The sequence below is a fragment of the Monodon monoceros genome, unplaced genomic scaffold (genome assembly GCF_005190385.1).
Source record: "Monodon monoceros isolate NGI ecotype Baffin Bay Population unplaced genomic scaffold, NGI_Narwhal_1 Super_Scaffold_21, whole genome shotgun sequence".
NCBI lineage: Eukaryota > Metazoa > Chordata > Mammalia > Artiodactyla > Monodontidae > Monodon > Monodon monoceros.
Window position 1 is genome coordinate 59,924,889 of NW_021703778.1, and position 23,305 is coordinate 59,948,193.

The 23,305-nt window shown below is 36.1% G+C and overlaps 1 protein-coding gene across 2 annotated transcripts in view; it reads right to left on the reverse strand.

Moving 5' to 3' along the window:
• Positions 1-89: 89 nt before the first annotated feature.
• The window catches only part of MNS1 (meiosis specific nuclear structural 1), an 83,626-nt gene continuing 60,410 nt past the window's right edge, over positions 90-23,305 (reverse strand). The window contains exons 5-10 of one of the 2 annotated variants that reach the window (XM_029236539.1): positions 23,007-23,236; positions 21,844-22,060; positions 21,636-21,743; positions 6,857-7,114; positions 1,191-1,316; positions 90-385 (exon numbers count right to left, since the gene is read on the reverse strand). In XM_029236539.1, coding sequence (XP_029092372.1) covers positions 293-385; positions 1,191-1,316; positions 6,857-7,114; positions 21,636-21,743; positions 21,844-22,060; positions 23,007-23,236 — 1,032 coding nt within the window. In that variant the 3' untranslated portion in view covers positions 90-292. The remainder of the gene's footprint in view (positions 386-1,190; positions 1,317-6,856; positions 7,115-21,635; positions 21,744-21,843; positions 22,061-23,006; positions 23,237-23,305) is intronic. The other variant, XM_029236540.1, reaches the window with a different exon arrangement.

The window sequence follows — 23,305 nt, forward strand, 5'->3', positions numbered from 1 at the left end:
CTCTATATGGAGTGTGGTGTAGAATTCAGATCTTCAAATTTAGTACAAAAACAATAGTTTGATTAAAAGCAATTAACTTTGCCGTTAATTTTGCAGTGAAAAAATACTCAGTAATTTAATTTTTATCAAAAACAAATGTTTTCTTACAAATAATTGTTTATAAATGATGAAATAGAGATGTTTTAGAAAATCCAAAGACAATGGATTCCTACCCTCACCGAACTGTCAGAAGTTACACTGACATCTAGTGGTAACATACAAAAGAATCCAGGTTTACCAAATTTTGATGATATCACTTCTCTTCACAAATTTCACTCCTTTTCTGATATGCTTTTCTAAACTCTTCACCAAGCATATCAATATCATCCTCTTTTTTGAATACTCCCTACAAGAAAAATATTTTGTGGGTTACTGTGAATGCCACAATAATTCACCAAATGTTCATTAACGCTAACAGATATACAGACATGAGGTTTGCAAAGTTATTTCCAAGATAACAAAATCTAGTATATTTATGAAAAAAATTTTTCTGAAATTATTACTTGATATATACAAAATATTCTTAGCCTGACCTGATTTACCAGATCCTGTGTTAGAACTTGTCATAGGAATCTGGGCTCTTCTGCTTTATTACTACAAGTACTACTGCTTTGATGGGCTGAATAGGAATTAATTTAATCCATACTATACCCTCTACCCTTGTTTTGAAACAGCCCTATAGTATGTATGATATGAGGGAGGTCAGGGTGAAGAGGTTGAGCTTTGCCAGCTTCATGCATGGGATTGGCTCTTGCCTCAGTTCTGTGTCTAATCAGCAAACATTCAGACCCCAGGTTGGGAAGCCTGATGTGGGGCTCAGAACCTTCACTCCAGTGGGTGGACTTCTGTAGTGTAAGTGTTCTCCAGTTTGTGAGTCACCCACCCAGCAGTTACGGGATTTGATTTTATTGTGACTGTGCCCCTCCTACCATCTCATTGTGGCTTCTCCTTTGTCTTTGGATGTGGGGTATCTTTTTTGGAGAGTTCCAGTGTCTTCCTGTTGATGACTGTTCAGCAGTTGTGATTCTGGTGCTCTCACAAGAGGGAGCGAGTGCACGTCCTTCTAGTCCACCATCTTCAGTTTCCCTCTGAAATCTTAATACCATGTTTTTTTCCCCACTATTAGAGGTTATATGTTAAATGTCACTTACTTTAGGGAGATATCCTAGTAATTTTGTAGCATGTTCTTTGAGAAGTTTTAGTCTTTCTTCTTCAATAATTTCATTAATACATCCTTGCCTTCTTTGCTGCAACTGCCATTCCTCCAGTTCACGTTGCTGGAAATATAAATAAAATTTATTTTATTGTCACAAAACACATTAAGAATGTGTCGGATAAATTTGTCTAATTTACTCTTGCAGTAAATTAGATAAAACTGATAGGTAATAGATAATATATATCTTTTACATTTTATATATATATATATATGTATATTACAGTCACTATTTCTTTAAAGTTACAAGAAAAATCCCAGCTATGACTGGGATTTTAGGGAGGCAAGTACATATTTTCAGGACAAGTATCTTCATTACCAAGGAAAAAAGATTCAAAGAAATGATTTCCTAATTAATTCAACAAATATTTATTGCGTGCTTACCATACTCCAGGTACTGAAAGCAGCTTACAGTGTAAGATGAAAAAAAAGGAAGATAAAACAGAATAGGGATATCTAAAAGGTAAGTACTGCCATATAAAGTTTTGTAAAGCCTGTATGAAGCACAAGAGTTCCAACAGGCAAGAGTTCCAACAGGCAAGAGTTCTGATAGAGGGCCTTTCCTGGTGGCACAGTGGTTAAGAATCCGCCTGCCAATGCAGGGGACATGGGTTTGAGCTCTGGTCTGGGAGGATCCCACATGCCGTGGAGCAACTAAGCCCCTGCGCCACAACTACTAAGCCTGCACCCTAGAGCCCATGAGCCGCAACTACTGAAGCCTGCGTGCCTAGAGCCCTGCTCTGCAACAAGAGGAGCCACTGCAGTGAGAAGCCAGCACACCACAACAAAGAATAGCCCCCGTGTGCCACAACCAAGACCCAACACAGCCAAAAATAAACAAACAAACGTCTGATAGACAACCACACCAAACTTCTGTGCCATATAAATATGGAAGAGCTGACTAGCTTTAACACGTTTTAGGGCTTAAAAGAACTCTTATGGAAGTATATCCAAATAGTCCTATTGGATAGCGAAGGATACTAAAGGCAGACCACTGAAAAAACATTGATGAATTTCTGCCAAGAATTACTTTAAAGTAGTATTAATGCTAAACTTTTCTTTGAAATAACTAAAGTCATGTAAACCAGAAAGCAGGATATCTGTCTTTCTTGCTACAGTGAGAGGCAAGCTTCAATATAACCTCTTTAAAGTTACTGAATGAAAATACAGAAGAATGCTAGGACACAGCCATATCCAATGCCAGTTAAACCTGGAATTGCTTCTCCTGAGAATATTTTGTCTACTATCATGTCAGATTCATTTGTATTACAGAATTAGAAGTATCACTGACAGCTAATCGAGAAAAGACTTACACTTTCACCCATGTTGCTACTGAATCAAAGGGTTGAGTTGCTCTTAATTATTTTATCTCTAAGATGAAACAGGGTAATAGAATCTACCATAGAATCACTATACCTGATTTTTTTTTAGACCACATTTCTAACACTCCTTTAGGGTCAAATGTGGTCACAACAGGACTAGGATTTTGCCAATGGAATATAAGCAAAAGTGTCAGATGGCAGTTTCCAGGAATCAATCTTATATCCTTTGTCCCTTCTGCACTTCTTCCATCTGCTGCTTGAAACATGGATATGAAGGTTGAAGATCTAATTTAAACCATGAAGATGATGGCTATAGCCTACAGAAGCCATAACGAAAAGCTAGAAGGAGCCTGGGTTCCTGAAGACTATGAATAAAGTCTCAATTTCTAGACTTTCATGTGAGGGAATAGTAAACTATCTACTAAGCCACTGTTAATTTGAGACTACTTGTAGCCAAGCATGATCCTAACTGATCTATTCCTTATAATAGGGAGGTGCAAGAAGTTCTATAATGTTATGAGAAAAATTCACTCATTAGATTTTTGTCCAGTGATGTATATGGGCTCTAATTTGGGTGTAATACAGGATCTCCCTTCTTAGGATGTGGTAGACCACATTAACTGTTCATCCTAAAAAACATTTTTATAGTTAATTAGGGTAAATATTTTAGAAAGGTATAAAACCAATTTGTTCATGAGGACAAAAAAAAAAAAAACAGAGCCTTATATGATTGTGTAATAGAATGGATTCATGATTCTATGATCATGAAAATTCATCCTTGCCCTTGGACCAGAATAGAAATGCGACCCAATCTCACTGATATTGAAATTAAGCCCACAGCTTCATATCGGGAACGTTTACAATTTAAAAAAAAATTAAGATATAAATTTTTTGTAAAAGCATGCTTTAGGTAATATTTTCAGATTTCTTCCATTTATAGCTGTCTTGCTAACTTTTCCAATAGCTTTCAGATTAGCTCTGTAAGCCATGAGATAGCAGGACAGTCACAGTCACTGGTTCTACCTCTTTCTATACAAGGAGTATTCAAAGCTTTCTGGTCAATTTCAAAAGGCTTTTACTTTTCAGTCTCCGTGATCACTTTGCTCTGACCAGGCAAAATGTTAGGTGCTTTATAGGTAATTATCTCCCTTAAAGGTTACAGTAGATCATGGTTGGTTTATATCAAAGCTACAGAATTGAAGTTTTATCCAGTAGGAATGCACTTAAACAGGAGGAGGACATAATGAGATTTTTTTTATACCTTGCTAACTGGTAGCAGATGCCACAAGGAGACCAATTGTAAGTCAATTTCAGTAGTCCACAGAATGATACTGAATGTCTAAATTAAGTTATGAAGAAGAGAAACTGAATTTAAGAGGTGAAATCAATAGGACTGTTGAGGTGGAATCAATAGGATTTGGTGGCTGACTAAAAATTATTACGTAAGAAATAGGAAGAGTCCAGGATGATTCCAAGGTGATAGCATATTCACTCAGTCACCCAAGCCTGTCTTTAACCAAGATTCAGGCTACAGAAATTGGAGGTTTGTCCGTTACATTCACTTTTGGAAACCTAAATTCTAAGGCACCCACAAGATTTCGAACTGTGTCCTTTAGGCATCTGGAAATATGACAAAAGAACTACGGTGTAAGGGGACTTTCCTGGTGGTCCAGTGGTTAAGAATCTGCCTTCCAATGCAGGGGATGTGGGTTCGATCCCTGGTCGGGAACTAAGATCCCACATGCTGCGGGGCAACTAAGCCCATGGGCCACAACTAGAGAGAAGCCTGCACTCCACAACTAGAGAGAAGCCCAGGCACCGCAACAAAGAGCCTGCACGCCACAACAAAAGATCCCACGTGCCGCAACTAAGACCTGATGCAGCCAAAATAAGTAAATAAATAAATAAATTTTTAAAAAAGAGTTGATTAAGTATAGAGGAAAGCCAAAACTTGAACCCCAAGTCTCTCAACACGTCATTGCATCAGTCAAAAGAGCTGATCTCTCTTGGTTTTCTATGACTTCCAGATTCTTTTATCTTTCTGACCATTTCTTGGTCTTGGCAATTTTTTCTACTACTTCCACCTCCTAACTAGAATGTTCTCCAAGTCTCAGTCACTGGCCCTCTGATTGTTTCTCATTATAATATATTATTTGGAAGAATCATCTTAGTTTGAAACTCTCTGTGCTACTTAATGACAGAAATGCTTGTCTAAGAATACTTGACCTAAGTTTTCTTCTGTTCAACTGCCATCAGGATTTTTCAACTTGCGTTTCTATTTCAAACTCAGTATGACTAAAAATGAAGTCATTGTATCTTTTTGCTCCAATTCAAAACAACAGCACTTGTATTCCTTGAGTTTCTCATGTTTGAAACTTTGAGAGTTATTTTGACTCCTTCCTCCACTCTACCTTATATGGTCCAAAATAATCATACAAGTCTCATCTATTCTTCCTTTAAAAATATTTAAACTCTACCCTTTCTCTCTCCTTCCACTGTTCTGTTAACCTATTCCAGGTCATCTCTTCACTCTTAAATTACTACTTTCTCCTCTTGTTAAACACCATATTATGATAACCAGTTTCTACTGTATCATGTCCAAACTCCTCTGCCTATTATTCAGGTTTCTCCATTTGATAATTCCATATGCTGCCAACTTGGAATAGCCTTCCTCTGTCTTCTTTTATTCATTTTGTATGTATTTCCAGATAAGTCCACATAGTTCTGTCGTAAAGGTATTGCACACTAGTAAATCCCACACTACCACATTCTACAAATGTTTCCCTTGTACATTTAAGAAATATATTCTTAATATAGTGCTATATATAGTCGAGTCTTTTGGGTATCTAGACCTTATTTTCTTTTGCTAGATTAGAAGCTACCAGAATGAGCTTTTGTTTTGATTCCCTCACCAGCACTCAGCAGAATGCCTAGCAGATCAGTATCTGTTGATTATAAGAATATCTTGAGATTTCTTTTTGTCTACCCATGCAGGAAAGATCAGCATTATGATATTAATTTAATAATCCCAGCTCTGCCACTTACTTGCTGTGAAACCTTGGGCAATACATATAATCTCTATGCCTCAGTTTCCACATCTTTAAAATGGGGGTAGTAATAGTGCCTAATTCACAGGGTTGAAAGCTAAAAGTTATTACTTTGCTTGTAATGAGTATAGAATAGTGAATGACATATGAAAATGCTCAGTAAATGTTAGTTATTATTACTACCACTTCTATTACTACTTAAAAATATTTGCCATATGCCTAATCTGTACTTTTCACATTTAGAGTTCTTTATCTTTTCAAAACACTTACACGTTTTCTTATTTGGTTCTTAAAGTATTATTTCAGTTTTACGGATGAAACACAAATAGACAAATCAATGTGTCCAAAGTCACAAACCTAGTTTCCCCACCAATTCTTAAATCCACATTTCCAACTAAGAAATCTTCCCCTGGGCCTCAAAATCAATGTGGACAAAATGGAATTATATACTCCCTCAAAATCTGTTTTTCTTTGTACATACACTTTCTGTAGCACATCACCACTCACTGAAGATGGAAGTACATAATAGCGTTATTTATTAGTAGTAGCCTAATTCTTCTTTCAACTCTCCAGAACTAATTGGTCACCAAGCCCCATCAACTCTACGTTCCTAACATCTCACAGATGGATCCCTTCTCTGTTCACATGGGTTTTCATCACCTATCACTGGGATAACTATAATAACTTCCTTACTGATCTTCCTGTCTCTGGTCTTACTCCCCTCACATCTGTCCTCAACACTGCTACCTGAGTCATCTTTCCAAGTGCAGATCTTATCATGTAGCTTTCTTAATTCTTCAGTGGGTCTCCCTGGATAAAGTCCACCATTAAAATAGCAGCCAGGGCATTCATGATCTGTCTCCTCTCTGCCATACCAAGATGTCCATGTCTGTATAATTATCATCACATGCACTTGATATATCTTTATAATCATTGTTTTTAATGTATTTTTCTTAAACAACACCAAAAACTCATAGATGATATGGACTTAGTCATATTTATCTTTGTGTTCTCAACACCAACCAATGTCTAACACACAGAAAGCATCAATAAATATTTTCTAGATTCATTGATTAACAAGTGGTCAGAAAATTTATATATCATATGATTAGTAAATGGATATCTAACATCTGGCACATAAATGGTTCTCAGTTAAATGTTTAGTGGATAAATAAATTAGCTGGTTGTTATTCAATGATAATTACCAGAAAAAAACCCAAAATACTTTTCCTTACTTTTTCTGCAAGGAACTGGTTGCGACGCTCTTCAATAAGTTTTTCCACAGCCCTCTTGTGTTCTAGTTGCTTCATTCTTTGCTTCTGAGCATTCATTAATTCTATTCGATCATCCTCAGCAAATTTCGCCAGCATAGCTTTTCTAAAGATCTCCTCTTCCTCTTTTGCAGCCTGAAGTACTAGTTCCTTCAAGGCCATTTGTTCCATAAAATTTTGCTTCAACTCCTTTTGCTTTCTCGATTTCTCTTCTGCTTCTTCCTAAATCACAATACATATAAAAGTTAATTCAGTAACTATGTCTTTACAGCAGATTTATAAAGATAGGGTAGGACAGAGTTTGATTAAGCTTAGTGTTACAATATGAAATAAAACTGAAAAATTAAGGCTTTTCAAGGTAACACTTGCCCCATCCTTTAAAAACTAATAGTTACACAAAGTACATGTTACCCTTGGATTGCCTCCTATTACTTATTTTAATTAATATATATTTACCACCTTGTTTCTGTAGTCAGAATTAACGCATTAACTTTGAAAAGAGCTAATATAAAAAATTTTTGCATATCTCAGTTTATTAAATCTGTCATCTGTATAATTTGTACCAACTATGAATCATTCTAGAAACTTGTGTTCAAATCATTGATAAATATTTTTCAGAACAATAATCTACCAATGACAATCAGAGTATTTCAGGGAAATTCAAATTTACTTGAAGCAGTTAAAGTCCTTTCCTACAAGGTTTAATTTCCCCAACATTTTATTATGAAAAATTTCAAAAAATACAAAGAATTTTACAGTCATCACCCATTTTTGCTGTATCATCTATCCAATTAGGACCAATGTAAATTTTAAATCATTTGCTAATCTAACAAACTTTGTTCAATTCTAATACAAGCTCCAGGTAGGCCAGAATCTTCAAAGCATTCAAAATATTGCCTTAACAACACCCAGATGGCCAAGGTTCTTACCTACAGATAAAACAAACTACAAGGGATTTACTATAGGCCATCAGGTGGCATACAGAACTTCCAGGAAGGCCAGGGAACCAAGCTGCCCTCACACTGCTCAAGTCCTATTATGGTAACTCTGACTGCTATCTCATTTTGCTCACTTCCATCTTCACACCTTGAAGTGGGGGTGATGACTGTTGGAGGTAACATAGTTCATATGAAGAATTCTAGCTAAAAGAAGAGAAATATAGTTTTAACTTTATAGTCTTTATAATAAAGACAAATGAATTTAAAATGGGGTAGGATGTGGTAGGAGTAGGAGTGGGTTTTAAGAGAGCCAATCTGCAGTATCAGTTACAGCAACTTTGTTCATTATATTGATCATTCAGCCTCTTTTTCTTCATTTATCCCTATCTAATCCTCTTTTCAAATCCTACCTCCATAGTCTTCTCTAATCACTCCAACTCAAACTTCTCTCTCTTTGTGAGCTCTTATACCATTTAATATTCCATCATTTAATTTTATTCCATATATACATGCCTCATCTCCTCACTAAAAATAAATTCATAGATGGCATATCTTATATTCCTTTGGGATGCTGGGCACGTAGTGATTTTGTAATATATAGTTTGTGTTTATTTGCCATATATTTCATAGAAGTCAAAGGCTCACTGAAGGCAGAGATGCTGTGTCAGTTAGCTTTGAATGCCTCCAGAGCTTATCATAATACTTTGCACAGAGAAATTCAGTACATATTGAACTAAATGAACTGTTGACATGCCTGGCAACCATCTCCCATACAAATTTTAGTTTAATCCAATGGTGAAGACATCTGGCTAAAGAACAGGGAAGAGTTTGGCAAAACAACACACCATTTATGTTTTTTCAACCAGAAAGTATTCATGTACTCTGATGTGTCTGGATCAGGATTATGTAGTTACATAATATGAACTGTATAATTTTCCATCCTTTTCTGTGTTCTAAATCCCATTATGTGGTTTGAGGAACAGCTGTTCACTGAAGGTTTGAAGTAATTTGCTGTAAAACTACTCTGAGGCTGGAAACTTTTTAGAGATATCTTAGTCTGGGTTCTCCTCTGAAAGCAGAGCCTTAAACAAGGACTTATATATAGATATTTTACTGGGGAGGGAATCTCAGTGGTGAGGGACGGAGTAAAACAAGGAAAGAAGAAAAGCCAACACAAGGGTACATCACTGAGCTGGTTACCGCCTCAGACAACTGAGGCTTAATCCTGCCAGGACCTTGTGAGGAATGCATGGAGCACCTTTTAGGACCTTCCCAAAGGCCGCCAGGCAGAGAAGAATTTATCCCTCAATTTCTGTCCACTGTTGGTTGAGGGATGCCCCAAAGGATGTTACCTCCCTGCCCCCACACACACCCTTACACTTTAAGAAGCCGTCAGCACAGGGTCCATCTGAGCCCTCACAACTGTTCCCCAAAGCTGCCACTGAAATCAGAGGTGAGACTGAGAAGATGTGAGGCAGGGCACAAAAGTCTTGTGATAGGGGAAATATCCTTAATAATCTTATTTTGTCTCGTTTTCCTACATTTTTTGAAATCACTGTATTTTTAATGCAGAAAATTATGCCATTGAGATTTTCATTTTATTAGTAGATAATTGAATAACTTTTCAGTATTTTTCTAATCTACTCTCTTTATAGACCCTTTATTCCTTCAAATATTGTTTTCACCTTTTTTCTTTTTTATTACGTTTTTCCAGAGTAAAATCTTTTTCCCCCCAATATTAAGCAACTGGATTAATAAATGCTAATGTGTTCTACTGATTTTTGGTTTATTTCTACTTGTATCTTTATTATCCTTCCATATTCTTGCCTCATACTTGAATTTATATTGTTTTCTCAGTTATTGAGTTGGGCGCCTACACAGTTTTTTCTAATATTTCTCATTTAATAATTAATTGCCTGATAGATTTTGATAGGTCATAATCTTATCCTCTGAATTTTCTGCAAATATCCTCTTCAACCAATAATAATTGAAAAGAAAGTTTTCAGATTTTCAGTTAGTAGTTTAAAATATTTGTTATTAATTTCTAGTGATATTTAAACACCCTTTCCCCTTGTATTACTCCAGTAAATTTTCTTTGGCGATCTAACAGCTTTTAAAGTTACGTACTTCAATACAACGTTACATGGAAGATTAAATGTTCATTCTGTTATACCTCCCTTGGTGATTACACCTTTTATCTGTGGTATCTGGGATTCATTTGATGTTCCACTTACCTAGTGATAACCCTGCCTACCTGCTTCCCATTTGGTCATATATGCCTGTTATGCCTTCCTCCATCATTTTATTCTTAATGCTTTTGGGGTTATTTGACATTAGGTATCTATAAGTGGATTACATTAAGATTTTTTTTTTAAAAAACTGGACACATTTTATATTCTTACATGCAGTTAATTAAGGATTTACATGAAATAAGTTTTGATATTTTACATGGTATCTATTTCCTCCTCATTAATGAAACAGTATCTAAAATAATGTTCCATTTTTATATAGCTGATAATATTACAAATAATAGTACTAATAGCTATAATTTATTGTGTACTTGGCTATTCATATATCTAGTTTTACAAACTGTTCAAACTTTTGGGAATTCCCTGGTGGTCCAGTGGATAGGACTCCACACTGTCACTGCTTAGGGCATGGGTTCAATCCCTGGTCAAGGAACTAAGATCCTGCAAGCCATGCAGTGTGGCCAGAACAAACAAACAAACAAAGTGTTCAAACTTTGGGCTCATTTAAAAAAACTGGGGGGCTTCCCTCGTGGTGCAGTGGTTGGGAATCCACCTGCCGATGCAGGGGACACAGGTTCGAGCTCTGGTCCAGAAAGATCCCACATGCTGCAGAGCAGCTGAGCCTGCGCTCTGGAGCTCGTGAGCCACAACTACTGAAGCCCATGCACCTGGAGCCTGTGCTCTGCAACAAGAGAAGCCACCGCAGTGAGAGGCCCACACACTGCAGTGAAGAGTGGCCCCTGCTCGCCGCAACTAAAAAGGAAGCCCGCGCACAGCAACGAAGACCCAATGCAGCCAAAAATAAATTAATTTTTTAAATGGGTTTTTTATATTCTTTTATCAAGTTATGAGTGTTCTTTATATATTCTGGGTAAAGGTTATTTGTAAGATATACATATAGGGAATATTTTCTCCCAAACTGTGGCTTGCATTTTCATTTTCCTAACAATGTTAAGAAATTATTAATTTTAAAAAAAATTTATTTATTTTTTGGCTGTGTTTGGTCTTCATTGCTGCACGTGGGCTTTCTCTAGTTGCGGCAAGCGGGGCTACTCTTCTTAGTGGTGCACATGCTTCTCGTTGCGGTGGCTTCTCTTGTTGCAGAGCATGGGCTCTAGGCATGCAGGCTTCAGTAGTCATGGCTCATGGGCTGTAGGCACGCAGGCTCAGTAGTTGTGGCACACGGGCTTAGCTGCTCCATGGCATGTGGGATCTTCCCGGACCAGGGATCGAGCCCGTGTCCCCTGCCTTGGCAGGTGGATTCTTAACCACTGCACCACCAGGGAAGTCCGGAAATGATTAATTTCAATGTAGCCAGTTTATAAACTTTTTTTATGGCTCATGACTTTTTTATCCTTCTAAAAAAGTTTTTACCATTCTCAAGTTTATAACAACCTTCTCTTACGTTTTCTTCTAGAAATTTTTTAGTTTCAGTTTTTTTGTGTTATAGCATGATAGAATATAACAAGTGTTGGCAAGGACGTGCAGAAATTGGAACCCTCCTGCATTGGTAGTAGTAATGTACAATGGTGCAGCCTTTGTGGAAAAACAGTTGGGCACTTCCTCAAAAAATTAAACACAGAATTACCATATGACTCAGCAATACCACTGCTAGGTATTTACCCAAAAGAATTTGAAAAAGATATTCAAACAAAAACTTGTACACAAATGTTCATAGCAGTAACATTCACGACAGTCAAAAAAAAAAGGTGTAAACAAACCAAATATCCATAAACTGTCGAATGGATAACAAAATGTTACATATCCATGCAATGGACTATTACACAGCCAAAAAAAATGAATGAAATACTGATACCTGCTACAAAATGGATAAACCTCCAAAATATTATTCTAAGGGGAAAAAAATCCCAACACAAAAGATCACATATTGTATGATCCCACTTATATGATATACCCAGAATAGCCAAATTCATAAAGACAGAAAGCAGATTGGTAGTTGCCAGGGTCTAGGAGAGCACAGAAAGGGCAGTGACTGCTTAATGCAGGTATCCTTTTGGGGTAATGAAAATGTTTTGGAACTAGACAGAGATAATGGTTACACAATATTGTGAATGTACTAAATGCTGCTTTAAAACAGTTAAAGTAGTCAATTTTATGTTACATGAATTTTACCTCAATTAAAAAAAAACACTTTAAGGAGAAACACACAAATCCACAAATATATGGTTAGAGTCATCAGCAATCCTCTCTCCACAACTGATATAACAACTAAATAGAAAATCAGCAAGGATATAAAAGAACTCAACAAAACTATCAATCAGTAGGATCTAATTGACATTTATAGAACATTTCACCCAAAATAGCAGAATACATATTCTTTTTAAATGTTCACAGAATTTAAAGCAAATAAAATCATATTGAGTGTGTTCTCTGATCACAATGGAATCAAACTAGAAATCAATAATTTAAAAAAACACAAAAATTTCTGGACATTTGGTCACTAAGTAACACACTTTTAAGTAATCCATTGGTTAAAGAGGAAGTCTCAAGAAAATAAATACATCAGAGTTAATGCAGATGAAAACAAGACATCAAAACTTGTAAGATGAAACAAACAGTTTTGAGAGAAATTTAAAGCACCAAATGCATACATTTTTTAAAATGCATTTATAGCATTAAGGGCATGCATGTAGGAAATGTCTCAAATCAATAATCTAAGCTAAAAACAAAACAAAACAAACAAAAAACTACATCTTAACCAACAAGGACCTACTGTATAGCACAGGGAACTATTCTCAATATCCTGTAATAACCTATAAGGAAAAAGAGTCTGAAAAAGAATTTTAAAATTAATAATAATCTAAAGTACTACACCTCAGGAACCCATAAAAAGGAAGCAGAAGGAAGTAAATGAAGAGCAGAAATCAGTGGAATTGAAAATAGAAAACCAATAGACAATATCAATTAGGCAAAATGCTGGCTCTCTTTAAAATATCAATGAAATTGAAACCATGAATCTCCTAGAAGGAAACACAGGGGGGTAAGTTCCTCTATATCAGTCTTGGCAATATTTTTTTTGTATTTGACACCAAAATCAAAATAAACAAGTGGGATTACATCAAACTAAAAAGCTTCTGCACAGCCAAGAAAATCATCAACAAAATGAAAAGGCAACCTATGGAATGGGAGACAACATTTGCAAATCCTGTATCTGATAGGAGTTAATGTCCAAAATACATAAAGAAGACATAAAATTTAACAGAAAAGAACAAAAAAACCCAATTAAAAAATGGGCAGAGTATCTGAACAGATTTTTTTTCCAAAGAAGATATACAAATGGCCAACAGGTACATGAAAAGGTACTCAACATCACTAAACATCAGGGAAATGCAAATCAAGATCACAATGAGAACCTGTTAGAATGGCTATCATCAAAAAAACCCCGAGAGATAATAAGAGTTGGGTGCATATGTGGTAAAAAGGGAACCCTTATCACTGTGGGTGGAAATGTAAATTGGTGCCAGTATAGAGGTTCCTCAAAAAATTAAAGACAGAACTATCATGTGATCCAGCAATCCCACTTCCAGGTATATATCCAAAGGAAATGAAAACAGGATCTTCACAAGGTATATGCACTCCCATGTTCATTGCAGTATTACTCACAATAGCAAAAATATGGAAACAACCTAATTGTCCATCAACATATGAATGGATAAAAAAATGTGGTACATCTATATAAAATGGAATATTATTCAGCCATAAAAAAGAATGAAATCCTGCTATTTCTGACAACATGGATGGGCCCTGAGGGCTTTATGCTAAGTGAAATGAGCTGGACAAAGAAAGACAAATATTGCATGGTAACACTTATGTGTGGAATCAAAAAGAAGAAAAAAATGTCAAACTCATTGAAAGAGAAAGTTGAAAAGTGGCTGCCAGAGGCTGGCAGGGGGGGAAATAGGAAGAGATTGGTAAAACGGTACAAATTTCTGGATCTAAAACAAATAAGGTCTGAGGATCTAGTGTAAAACATGATGGCTATAGTTGATAACACTTTCTTGTATAAATGAAATTTCCGAAGAGAGTAGAACTTAAAATATTCTCACACATAAAAAAACAAATCTGTTAAGTGACAGATGTGTAATTAACTAGATGGGGGAATCTTTTTACAATGTAAATGTTTATCAAATCACCACAGTGTACACTTTAAATATCTTACAATTTTATGTGGCAATTATACCTCAAGAAAGCTGAAATTTAAAGAAAAATCAGATAAAATTAAATCCTAATGTAAGAGTGACCAAAAAAATGAAGAAACAAACTATCAATACCAGAAATGAAACACTAGAGACTCTGCAGACATTAAAAGGATAATAGTACAAACTATTCTACACACCTAAGTTTGACAATTTAGACAAAATGGATCACTTCTTTGAAAAACACAAGTCACCAAAACTCACCAAATATGAAAGAAGATAATTTGAATAACTCTATTCAGTAACTAATAAGAATATTGAGGGGATGAGACAAGATGGTGGGGTAGCAGGACTTCAGCTCACCTCCTCTCACAAAAGTACCAAAATTACAACTAACTGCTGAACAACCATCAACAAAAAAGACTGGAACCTACCATACAAGATGTTCTACATCCAAAGACAAAGAAGAAGCCACAACTAGACGGTACGAAGAGTGCTTTCACGATATAATCAAATCCCATACCTGCCAGGTGGGTGACATGCAAACTGGAAAATAATTATATCGCAGAGGTTCTCCCACAGGAGTGAGAGTTCTGAGCCCCACGTCAGGCTCCCCAGCCTGAGGGTCTGGCGTTGGGAGGAGGGACAAGCGTACATGGAACACTCTCCAGGATAGATCACAAGCTAAGCCACAAAGGAAGCCTCAGTCAATTTAAGTAAATTGAAATCATATCAAGCATCTTTTCTGACCACAGTGCTATCAGATTAGAAATCAACTACAAGGACTTCCCTGGTGGCGCAATGGTTAAGAATCCACCTGACAATGCAGGGGACACGGGTTAGAGTCCTGGTCTGGGAAGTTCCCACATGCCATGGAGCAACTAAGCCCGTGTGCCACAAATACTGAGCCCGCATGCCACAACTACTGAAGCCCGCACGCCTAGAGCCCATGCTCCACAACAAAGAGAAGCCACCACAATGAGAAGCCTGTGTACCACATCGAATAGTAACCCATGCTTGCCACAACTACAGAAAGCCCGTGCTTAGCAACGAAGACCCAATGCAGCCGAAAATAAATTTTAAAATTTATAAATAAAAAAAAATCAACTACAAGAAAAAAACTGTAAAAAACACAAACATATGGAGGCTAAACTATGTATTACTGAACAACTGATGGATCACTGAAGAAATCAAAGAGTAAATCAAAACATACCTAGAAACAAATGAAAATGAAACCTCAATGATCCAAAACCTATGGGATGCAGCAAAAGCAGTTCTAAGAGGGAAGTTTACAGCAACACAATCTTAACTCAGGAAACAAGAAAAATCCCAAATAAACCACCTACCATTACACCTAAAGCAACTAGAGAAAGAAAAACAGACAACACCCAAAGTTAGTAGAAGGAAAGAAATCATAAACATCAGAACAGAAATAAATGAAACAGGGATGAAGGAAACAATAGAAAAGGTCAATGAAACTAAAAGCTGGTTCTTTGAAAAGATAAACAAAATTGATAAACCTTTAGCTAGACTCATCAAGAAAAAAAGGGAGAGGGCTCAAATCAAAAAAATTAGAAATGGAAACGGAAAAGTTACAATGGACACCACAGAAATACAAAGGATCATAAGAGACTACTACAAGCAACTATACACCAATAAAATGGATAACCTAGAAAAAACGGACAAATTCTTAGAAAGGTACAACTTTCCAAGACTGAACCAGGAAGAAATAGAAAATATCGAGTTGGCCAAAAAGTTCGTTCAGGTTTTCCTGTAACATTTCATGGAAAAACCCAAACGAACCTTTTGGCCAACCTAATACGAACAGACCTATCACAAGTACTGAAATTGAAACTGTGATTAAAAATCTTCCAACAAACAAAAGCCCAGGACCAGAACTCTAGCAAACACAGGTGAATTCCAGCAAACATTTAGAGAAGAGGTAACACCTATCCTTCTGAAACTCTTCCAAAAATTGCAGAGGAAGGAAACACTCCCAAACTCATTCTATGAGGCCACCATCGCCCTGATACCAAAACCAGACAAAGATACCACAAAAAAGAAAATTACAGTCCAATATCTCTGATGAACACAGATGCAAACATCCTCAACAAAATACTAGCAAGCTAAATCCAACAATACATTAAAAGGATCACACACCATGATCCAGTGGGATTTATCCCAGAGATGCAAGGATTTTTCAATATCTGCAAACAAATCAATCAGTGTGATTCACCACATTAACAAATTGAAGAATAAAAACCATATGCCCATCTCAATAGTTGCAGAAAAAGCTTTTGAAAATATTCAACACCCTTTCATGATAAAAACTCTTCAGAAAGTGGGAATAGAGGGAACATACCTCCACATAATAAAGGCCACATATGACAAACCCACAGCAAACATCCTTCTCAACGGTGAAAAGCTGAAAGCATTTTCTCTAAGATCAGGAACAGGACAAGGATGTACACTCTCATCACTATAATTCAACATATTTTTGGAAGTCCTAACATGCAATCAGAGAAGAAAAAGAAACAGAAGGAATCCAAATTGGAAAAGATGAAGTAAAACTGTCACTGTTTGCAGATGACATGATACTATACATAGAAAATCCTAAAGATGCTACCAGAAAACTACTAGAGCTCAACAATGAATTCGGTAAAGTTGCAGGATACAAAGTTAATACACAGAAATCTCTTACATTTCTATACAGTAACAATGAAAGATCAGATAGAGAAACTAAGAAAACTATTCCATTTACCACTGCATCAAAAAGAATAAATTACCTGAGAATAAACCCACCTAAGGAGGCAAAAGACCCTTACTCTAAAGAGCATAAGGTACTGATGAAAGAAATCAAAGATGACACAAACAGATAGACAGATATACCATGCTCTTGGATTGGAAGAATCGATATTGTTAAAATGATTATACTACAAAAGGCAACCTACAGATTCAATGCAATCCCTGTCAAATTACCAATGGCATTTTTCATAGAACAAAAAATTTCACAATTCGTATGGAAACACAAAAGACACCAAATAGCCAAAGCAATCCTGAGAAAGAAAAACAGAGCTGGAGGAATCATACTCCCTGACTTCAGTTTATACTATAAAGCCTCAGTCATGAACACAGTATGGTAGGGCTTCCCTGGTGGCGCACTGGTTAAGAATCTGCCTGCCAATGCAGGGGACACAGATTCGAGCCCTGGTCTGGGAAGATCCCACATGCCGTGAGCAACTAAGCCCGTGCGCCACAACTGCTAGCCTGCACTCTAGAACCCGTGTGCCACAACTACTGAGCCCACGTGCCACAACTACTGAAGCCCACGTGCCTAGAGCCCATGCTCTGCAACTAGAGAAGCCACCGCAGTGAGAAGCCCGCTCACCACCACAAAGAGTAGCCCCTGCTCGCCGCAACTAGAGAAAGCTCACGTGCAGCAATGAAGACCTAATGCAGCCAAAAATAAAAAAAAAAAAAACAGTATGGTACTTGCACAAAAACAGAAATATAGATCAATGGAATAGGATAGAAAGCCCAGAAATAAACCCATGCACCTATGGTCAAGTAATCTATGACAAAGGAGGCAAGAATATACAATGGAGAAAAGACAGTCTCTTCAATAGGTGGTGGTGGGAAAACTGGACAGCTACAAGTAAAAGAATGAAATTAGAACATTCTCTAATACCATACACAAAAATAAATTCAAAATGGAATAAGACCTAAATGTAAGACCAGATACTATAAAACTCTTAAAAGGAAAACATAGGCAGAACACTCTTTGACATAAATCGTAGCAATATCTTTTTTGATCCACCTCTAAGAGTAATGGAAATAAAAACAAAAATAAACAAATGAGACCTAATGAAACTTAAAAGCTTTTGAACAGCAAAGGAAGCCATAAACAAAATGAAAAGACAACCCACAGAATGGGAGAATATATTTGGAAATAATGCAACTGACAAGGGCTTACTCTCTAAAGTATACAAACAGCTCATACAGTTCAATATCAAAAAAACAAACCACCCAATCAAAAAATGGGCAGAAGATCTAAAGAGACATTTCTCCAAATAAGACATACAGACGGCCAAAAAGCACACAAAAACATGCTCAACATCACTAAAACTACAATGAGGTATCATACCACATCGGTCAGAAGGGCCATCATCAAAAAGTCTACAACAATAAATACCAGAGTGGGTGTGGAGAAAAGGGAACCCTCCTACACTGTTGGTGGGAATGTAAATTGGTACAACCACTACGGAGAACGGTATGGAAGTTCTCTAAAAAACTAAAAATAGAACTACCATTTGACTCAGCAATCCCACTCCTGGGCATATATCCAGAGAAAATCATAATTCAAAAAGATACATGCAGCCCAATGTTCACTGCAGCACTATTTACAGTAGCCAAAACATGGAAGCAACCTAAACGTCCATCAACAGAGGAATGGATAAAGAAGATGTGGTACATATATACAATGGAATATTACTCAGCCATAAAAAAAGAATGAAATAATGCCATTTCCAGCAACATGGATGGACCTAGATATTATCATACTAAATGAAGTCAGAGAGAGAAAGATAAATATCATATGATATCACTTATATGTGGAATCTAAAAAACAGTACAAATGAACTTACTTACAAAACAGAGACTCACAGCCTTCGAAAACAAATCTATGGTTACCAAAAGGGAAAGGTGGGGGGGAGTGATAAATTAGGTGTTTGGGATTAACATACACACACCACTATATATAAAATAGATAATCAACAAGGACCTACTGTATAGCACAGGGAACTCTCAATATTCTATAATAACCTATATGGTAAAAGAATCAGGAAAATAATGGATATATGTATAACTGAATCACTTTGCTGTACACCTAAAAGTAACACAATATTATAAATCAACTATACTCCAATATAAAAACTTTAAAATAAATAAATATACAATAAAATATTGAATTAATATTTTAAAACTCTCAAAAAATAAAACTCCTAGCCTAGATAGTTTCACTGGAAAATTCTACCAAATGTTTAAAGAATTAACACCAATTCTAAACAATCTCTTCTAGAAAATAGAAGGAAATACTTCTCCATTCATTTTATGAAGACAGTATTACCCTAACACCAGTATAAAAAATGAAAACTAAAAACCAATATTCCTCATGAATATGGATGCAAAAATCCTTAACACATTATTAGGAAACTAAAATCCAGTCATATATTATAAGAAGTATACACCATGACCAAGTGAGATTTATTCCAGTGATGCAAGGTTGTTCAGTAACCCCCCAAAATCAATCAATGCAATCAACCAGGCTAAAGAAGAAAAAGTACATGGTCATATCAATAGATGTAGAAAAAGCATTCGAAAAAATTCAACACCCTTCATGACAAAAATCTTCAGAAAAACAGTGATAGGAGAAAAAGTCCTCAACTTTATAAAGAGCATCTACAGAAAAAAACTACAATTAACAGAATGCTTTTCCCCTGATAGATAACAAAGAAAGGTGATGTCTACTCTCATCACTTTTATTCAACATAGTGCTAGCCAGTGCTGAGTTTTAGCCAGTACAATAAGCAAAAAAAGTAAATAACAGGTATATAGATAAGAAAGCAAGAAATAAAACTGTCCCTGTTTGCAGAGGACATGACTATGTATGGAAAAACAAACAAACCAACTCCTACAGCTACTAAGTGAATTCAGCAAGGTCATGAGATGCAAGATAAACATTAAAAAAGTCAATTCACTAGCAATGAGTATGTGGACAATGATACTAAAACTTAAATTCCATTTACAATCACTCAAAAAACTGAAATACTTAGATGTAAATCTAACAAAACATGTACAGGATTTGTAAGCTGAAAACTATAAAACACTGATGAAAAAATTCAAAGATCATCTAAATAGACTTGACTCTTGAACAACACAGGGGTTAATCCACAAAATTTAGTCAGCTCTTTATATCCACAGTTGCTCTATATCTGTGGAATCAACCAACCATGGACTGTGTAAATAGTAGTATTTACTACTGAAAAATATCTGAAGATAAGTGGACTCACACAACTCAAACCCGTGTTGTTCAAGGGGCAACTGTAAATGGAGAGTCATTCTGTGTTCATGGACTGGAAGACTCAATATAGTGAATATGTCAATTTTCCCCAAATTGATATTCAGACTTAATATAATTCCTATCAAATTCCCCAATGACTATTTGTAGATACAGACAAGATTATCCTGCGTGTCCGGAGCCTTGCTCCACAAGGGGAGAGGCCACAACAGTGAGAGGCCCGCGTACCGCAAAGAAAACAAAAAAACAAAAAAAAAACTGTGGTACTGCTGAAGGGATAGACACATAGATCAACAGACAAAATAGAGATCCCAGGAATATACACACAAATATGCTCAACTGTGTTTTAAACAAAGGTACAAAAGCAACTCAATGTAAGAGAGAAAACCTTTTCAACAAATAGTGTGGAACAACTGGACACAGAGAAGCAAAAATGAAACCTGACCTAAGTCTCATACCTTATAAACAAAAATTAACTGAAAATGAAACCTTTTAGGAAAAAAAAGGAGAAATTCTTCAGGATGTAGGCAAAGACTTCCTAGAATTGATACCAAAGTATGATCCATAAAAACAGAAATTGATAAATTGGACTTCACAGAAATTGAAAACATTTACTTGGAAAACGACTTTGTTAAGAGGACGAAAAGACAAGCTATAGACTGAGTGAAAATATTTGTAAACCACACACCTGACAAAGGACTAGTACCTAGAATACATAAAGAACTCTTAAAATTCTACAATAAGTGAACAAAAAACACCCATTTAGAAAACTGACAAATCTTGATTTGTTGATATTATTGTTCAACACTATATTCCATGGTTTTCTGACTACTTATATAGTAATGAGAAGTACTGAAACATTCAAATATAAATTATGGATTTATTTCTCCTTTCAGTTTTTCCAGTTTTGCTGCATGTATTTTGAAGTTTTACTTAGGTTCACACACCTTTAGGGCTATTACATCCTCTACATGAATTTAGCCTATTCGTCATGATTTCTACTCTAACATGCTCTTGGTTGGTGTTGGTATGGTATATCTTTCTCCATCCTTTTGCTTTTAAACCATACGTGTCTTCATATTTAAATTATGTTCCTTTGTAGATAATATAGTTGCATCATGCTTTTGATGCACTTTGTGAAATGCTGCCTGGGTCTAGCATTTTTACCAATCCTGAAAATCTCTTTTAACTGTAGTGTTTATACTATTTACATATAAGGTAATTATCAATATGGTTAGGTTTAAATCTATTATCTTTCTACTGCTTCATCTCAAAATGATACTCTTCTCTATGTTAATCATTCCTTCAATTTCCAAAACTTACTTTTAGTTTCTTCCTATGTATTTCTGCTTGTTCTTCCTGGTATAATTCCTGTTGCACTTGTTCTAAATCTTCACGTTGTCGCAGCATTTCTTCCAATCTCTGAGTCAGCTATTAAATTTTAAAAAAAAACACAAACATGTAAAGAATCAAATTCTATGACAAATATTTCAGAATTTCTCCAGTGTTAAAGAAATGGTTATTTTAATACCATATTCTGAAGCTGTAGCCTTTTTTCTTCACTTTCTTGAACTTTTGCCATCCGATCTTCTTCTCTTTGTTGCTGCATCTTGGCAAACTCTATGATTTTTCTGTTTTCTTCTTCCATTTCCTCATGTTTCTTTTTTCTCCAGAGAGCCTGCTCTTTCTTAAAGTCTTCTATATACCTTCGAATTGTATTCATTTTTTCTAACTTTTGTTGTCTTTCCCTAAAAAGCAATAGTGAATGCAGTTGTATAGTAACAGAAATAATAAAATATCAAAAAATACAAGTATCATTTCCTTCAGTTGATAATGATGTGGAGAAAAATGGCTTCCCTATTTACAATTTTTTCATTCTTTCATGCAACAAACATTTTGAGTGTTTACTATGTGTCACTAAATATAATAACAGGTATGAATTTTCTCTGAGTCAACTACTACTATGCCTCTTCTCTAACCTGTTATGATGTTTTATGCATCTCACTTCAGAAAGGCCACCACCTGTTTATATATGTTTCACAGCACTCTACACTTTAGCTGTCTACCAGGGAAACTGAACAGAAAACAAGTTCTCTTGATATGGGCTTACTTAAGAAAATCAAAGTTTAGCCATTGTCACTTAATAAGTATTTCTTAACTATCAGACAATTAATTATCATGCTAACAAAGATAAGTAAGACTTGGGGGCTTCCCTGGTGGTACAGTGGTTGAGAGTCCGCCTGCCAATGTGGGGGACACGTGTTCGAGCCCTGATCCAGGAAGATCGCACATGTCGCGGAGCAACTAGACCCATGTGCCACAACTACTGAGCCTGCGCTCTAGAGCCCGCGAGCCACAACTACTAAAGCCCGCACACCTAGAGCCTGTGCTCCACCACAAGAGAAGCCACTGCAATGAGAATCCTGCGCACCACAATGAAGAGTAGCCCCGGCTCGCCACAACTAGAGGAAGCTGGCACACAGCAACAAAGACCCGACGCAGCCATGAAGAAAGAAAGAAAGAAATTTATAAAAAAAAAAAAAAAAAGAGAAGACTTGGTCTCAGTTTATGTGATAACATTTACTGGGACTTACCATGTACTGGGCACTGTTTAGGTGATTTACTCTTCATGACAAGCCTGAGATAAATCTAATGTAAATGTTTAGGCATGTAAGAAAGTTGGGATAAACTTACAATTGATCTTCTTCATAGATTTTCCTAACAATTTCATCAATCATGAGTTTCTCTTTCAGCAGTTGCTCATAAGCTTCCTGCTTCTTCTTTCCTTGTTCTTCAAGTTGTTTCTCTAAGTCACGATTGTACTGTGCTTTTACTTTGTTTCGTTTTTCCTCCACAGCATTCTCTTCCTTTATTAATCTCTCGTGTTCTTCCATCATAGTTTTGGCAATTTCAGCATCACGTTTCTGTTATTAAAACAAAATTCATCTTTCCACTTTCAAATCTGAGCACAGTAGGATAGAATACTTTTAGCA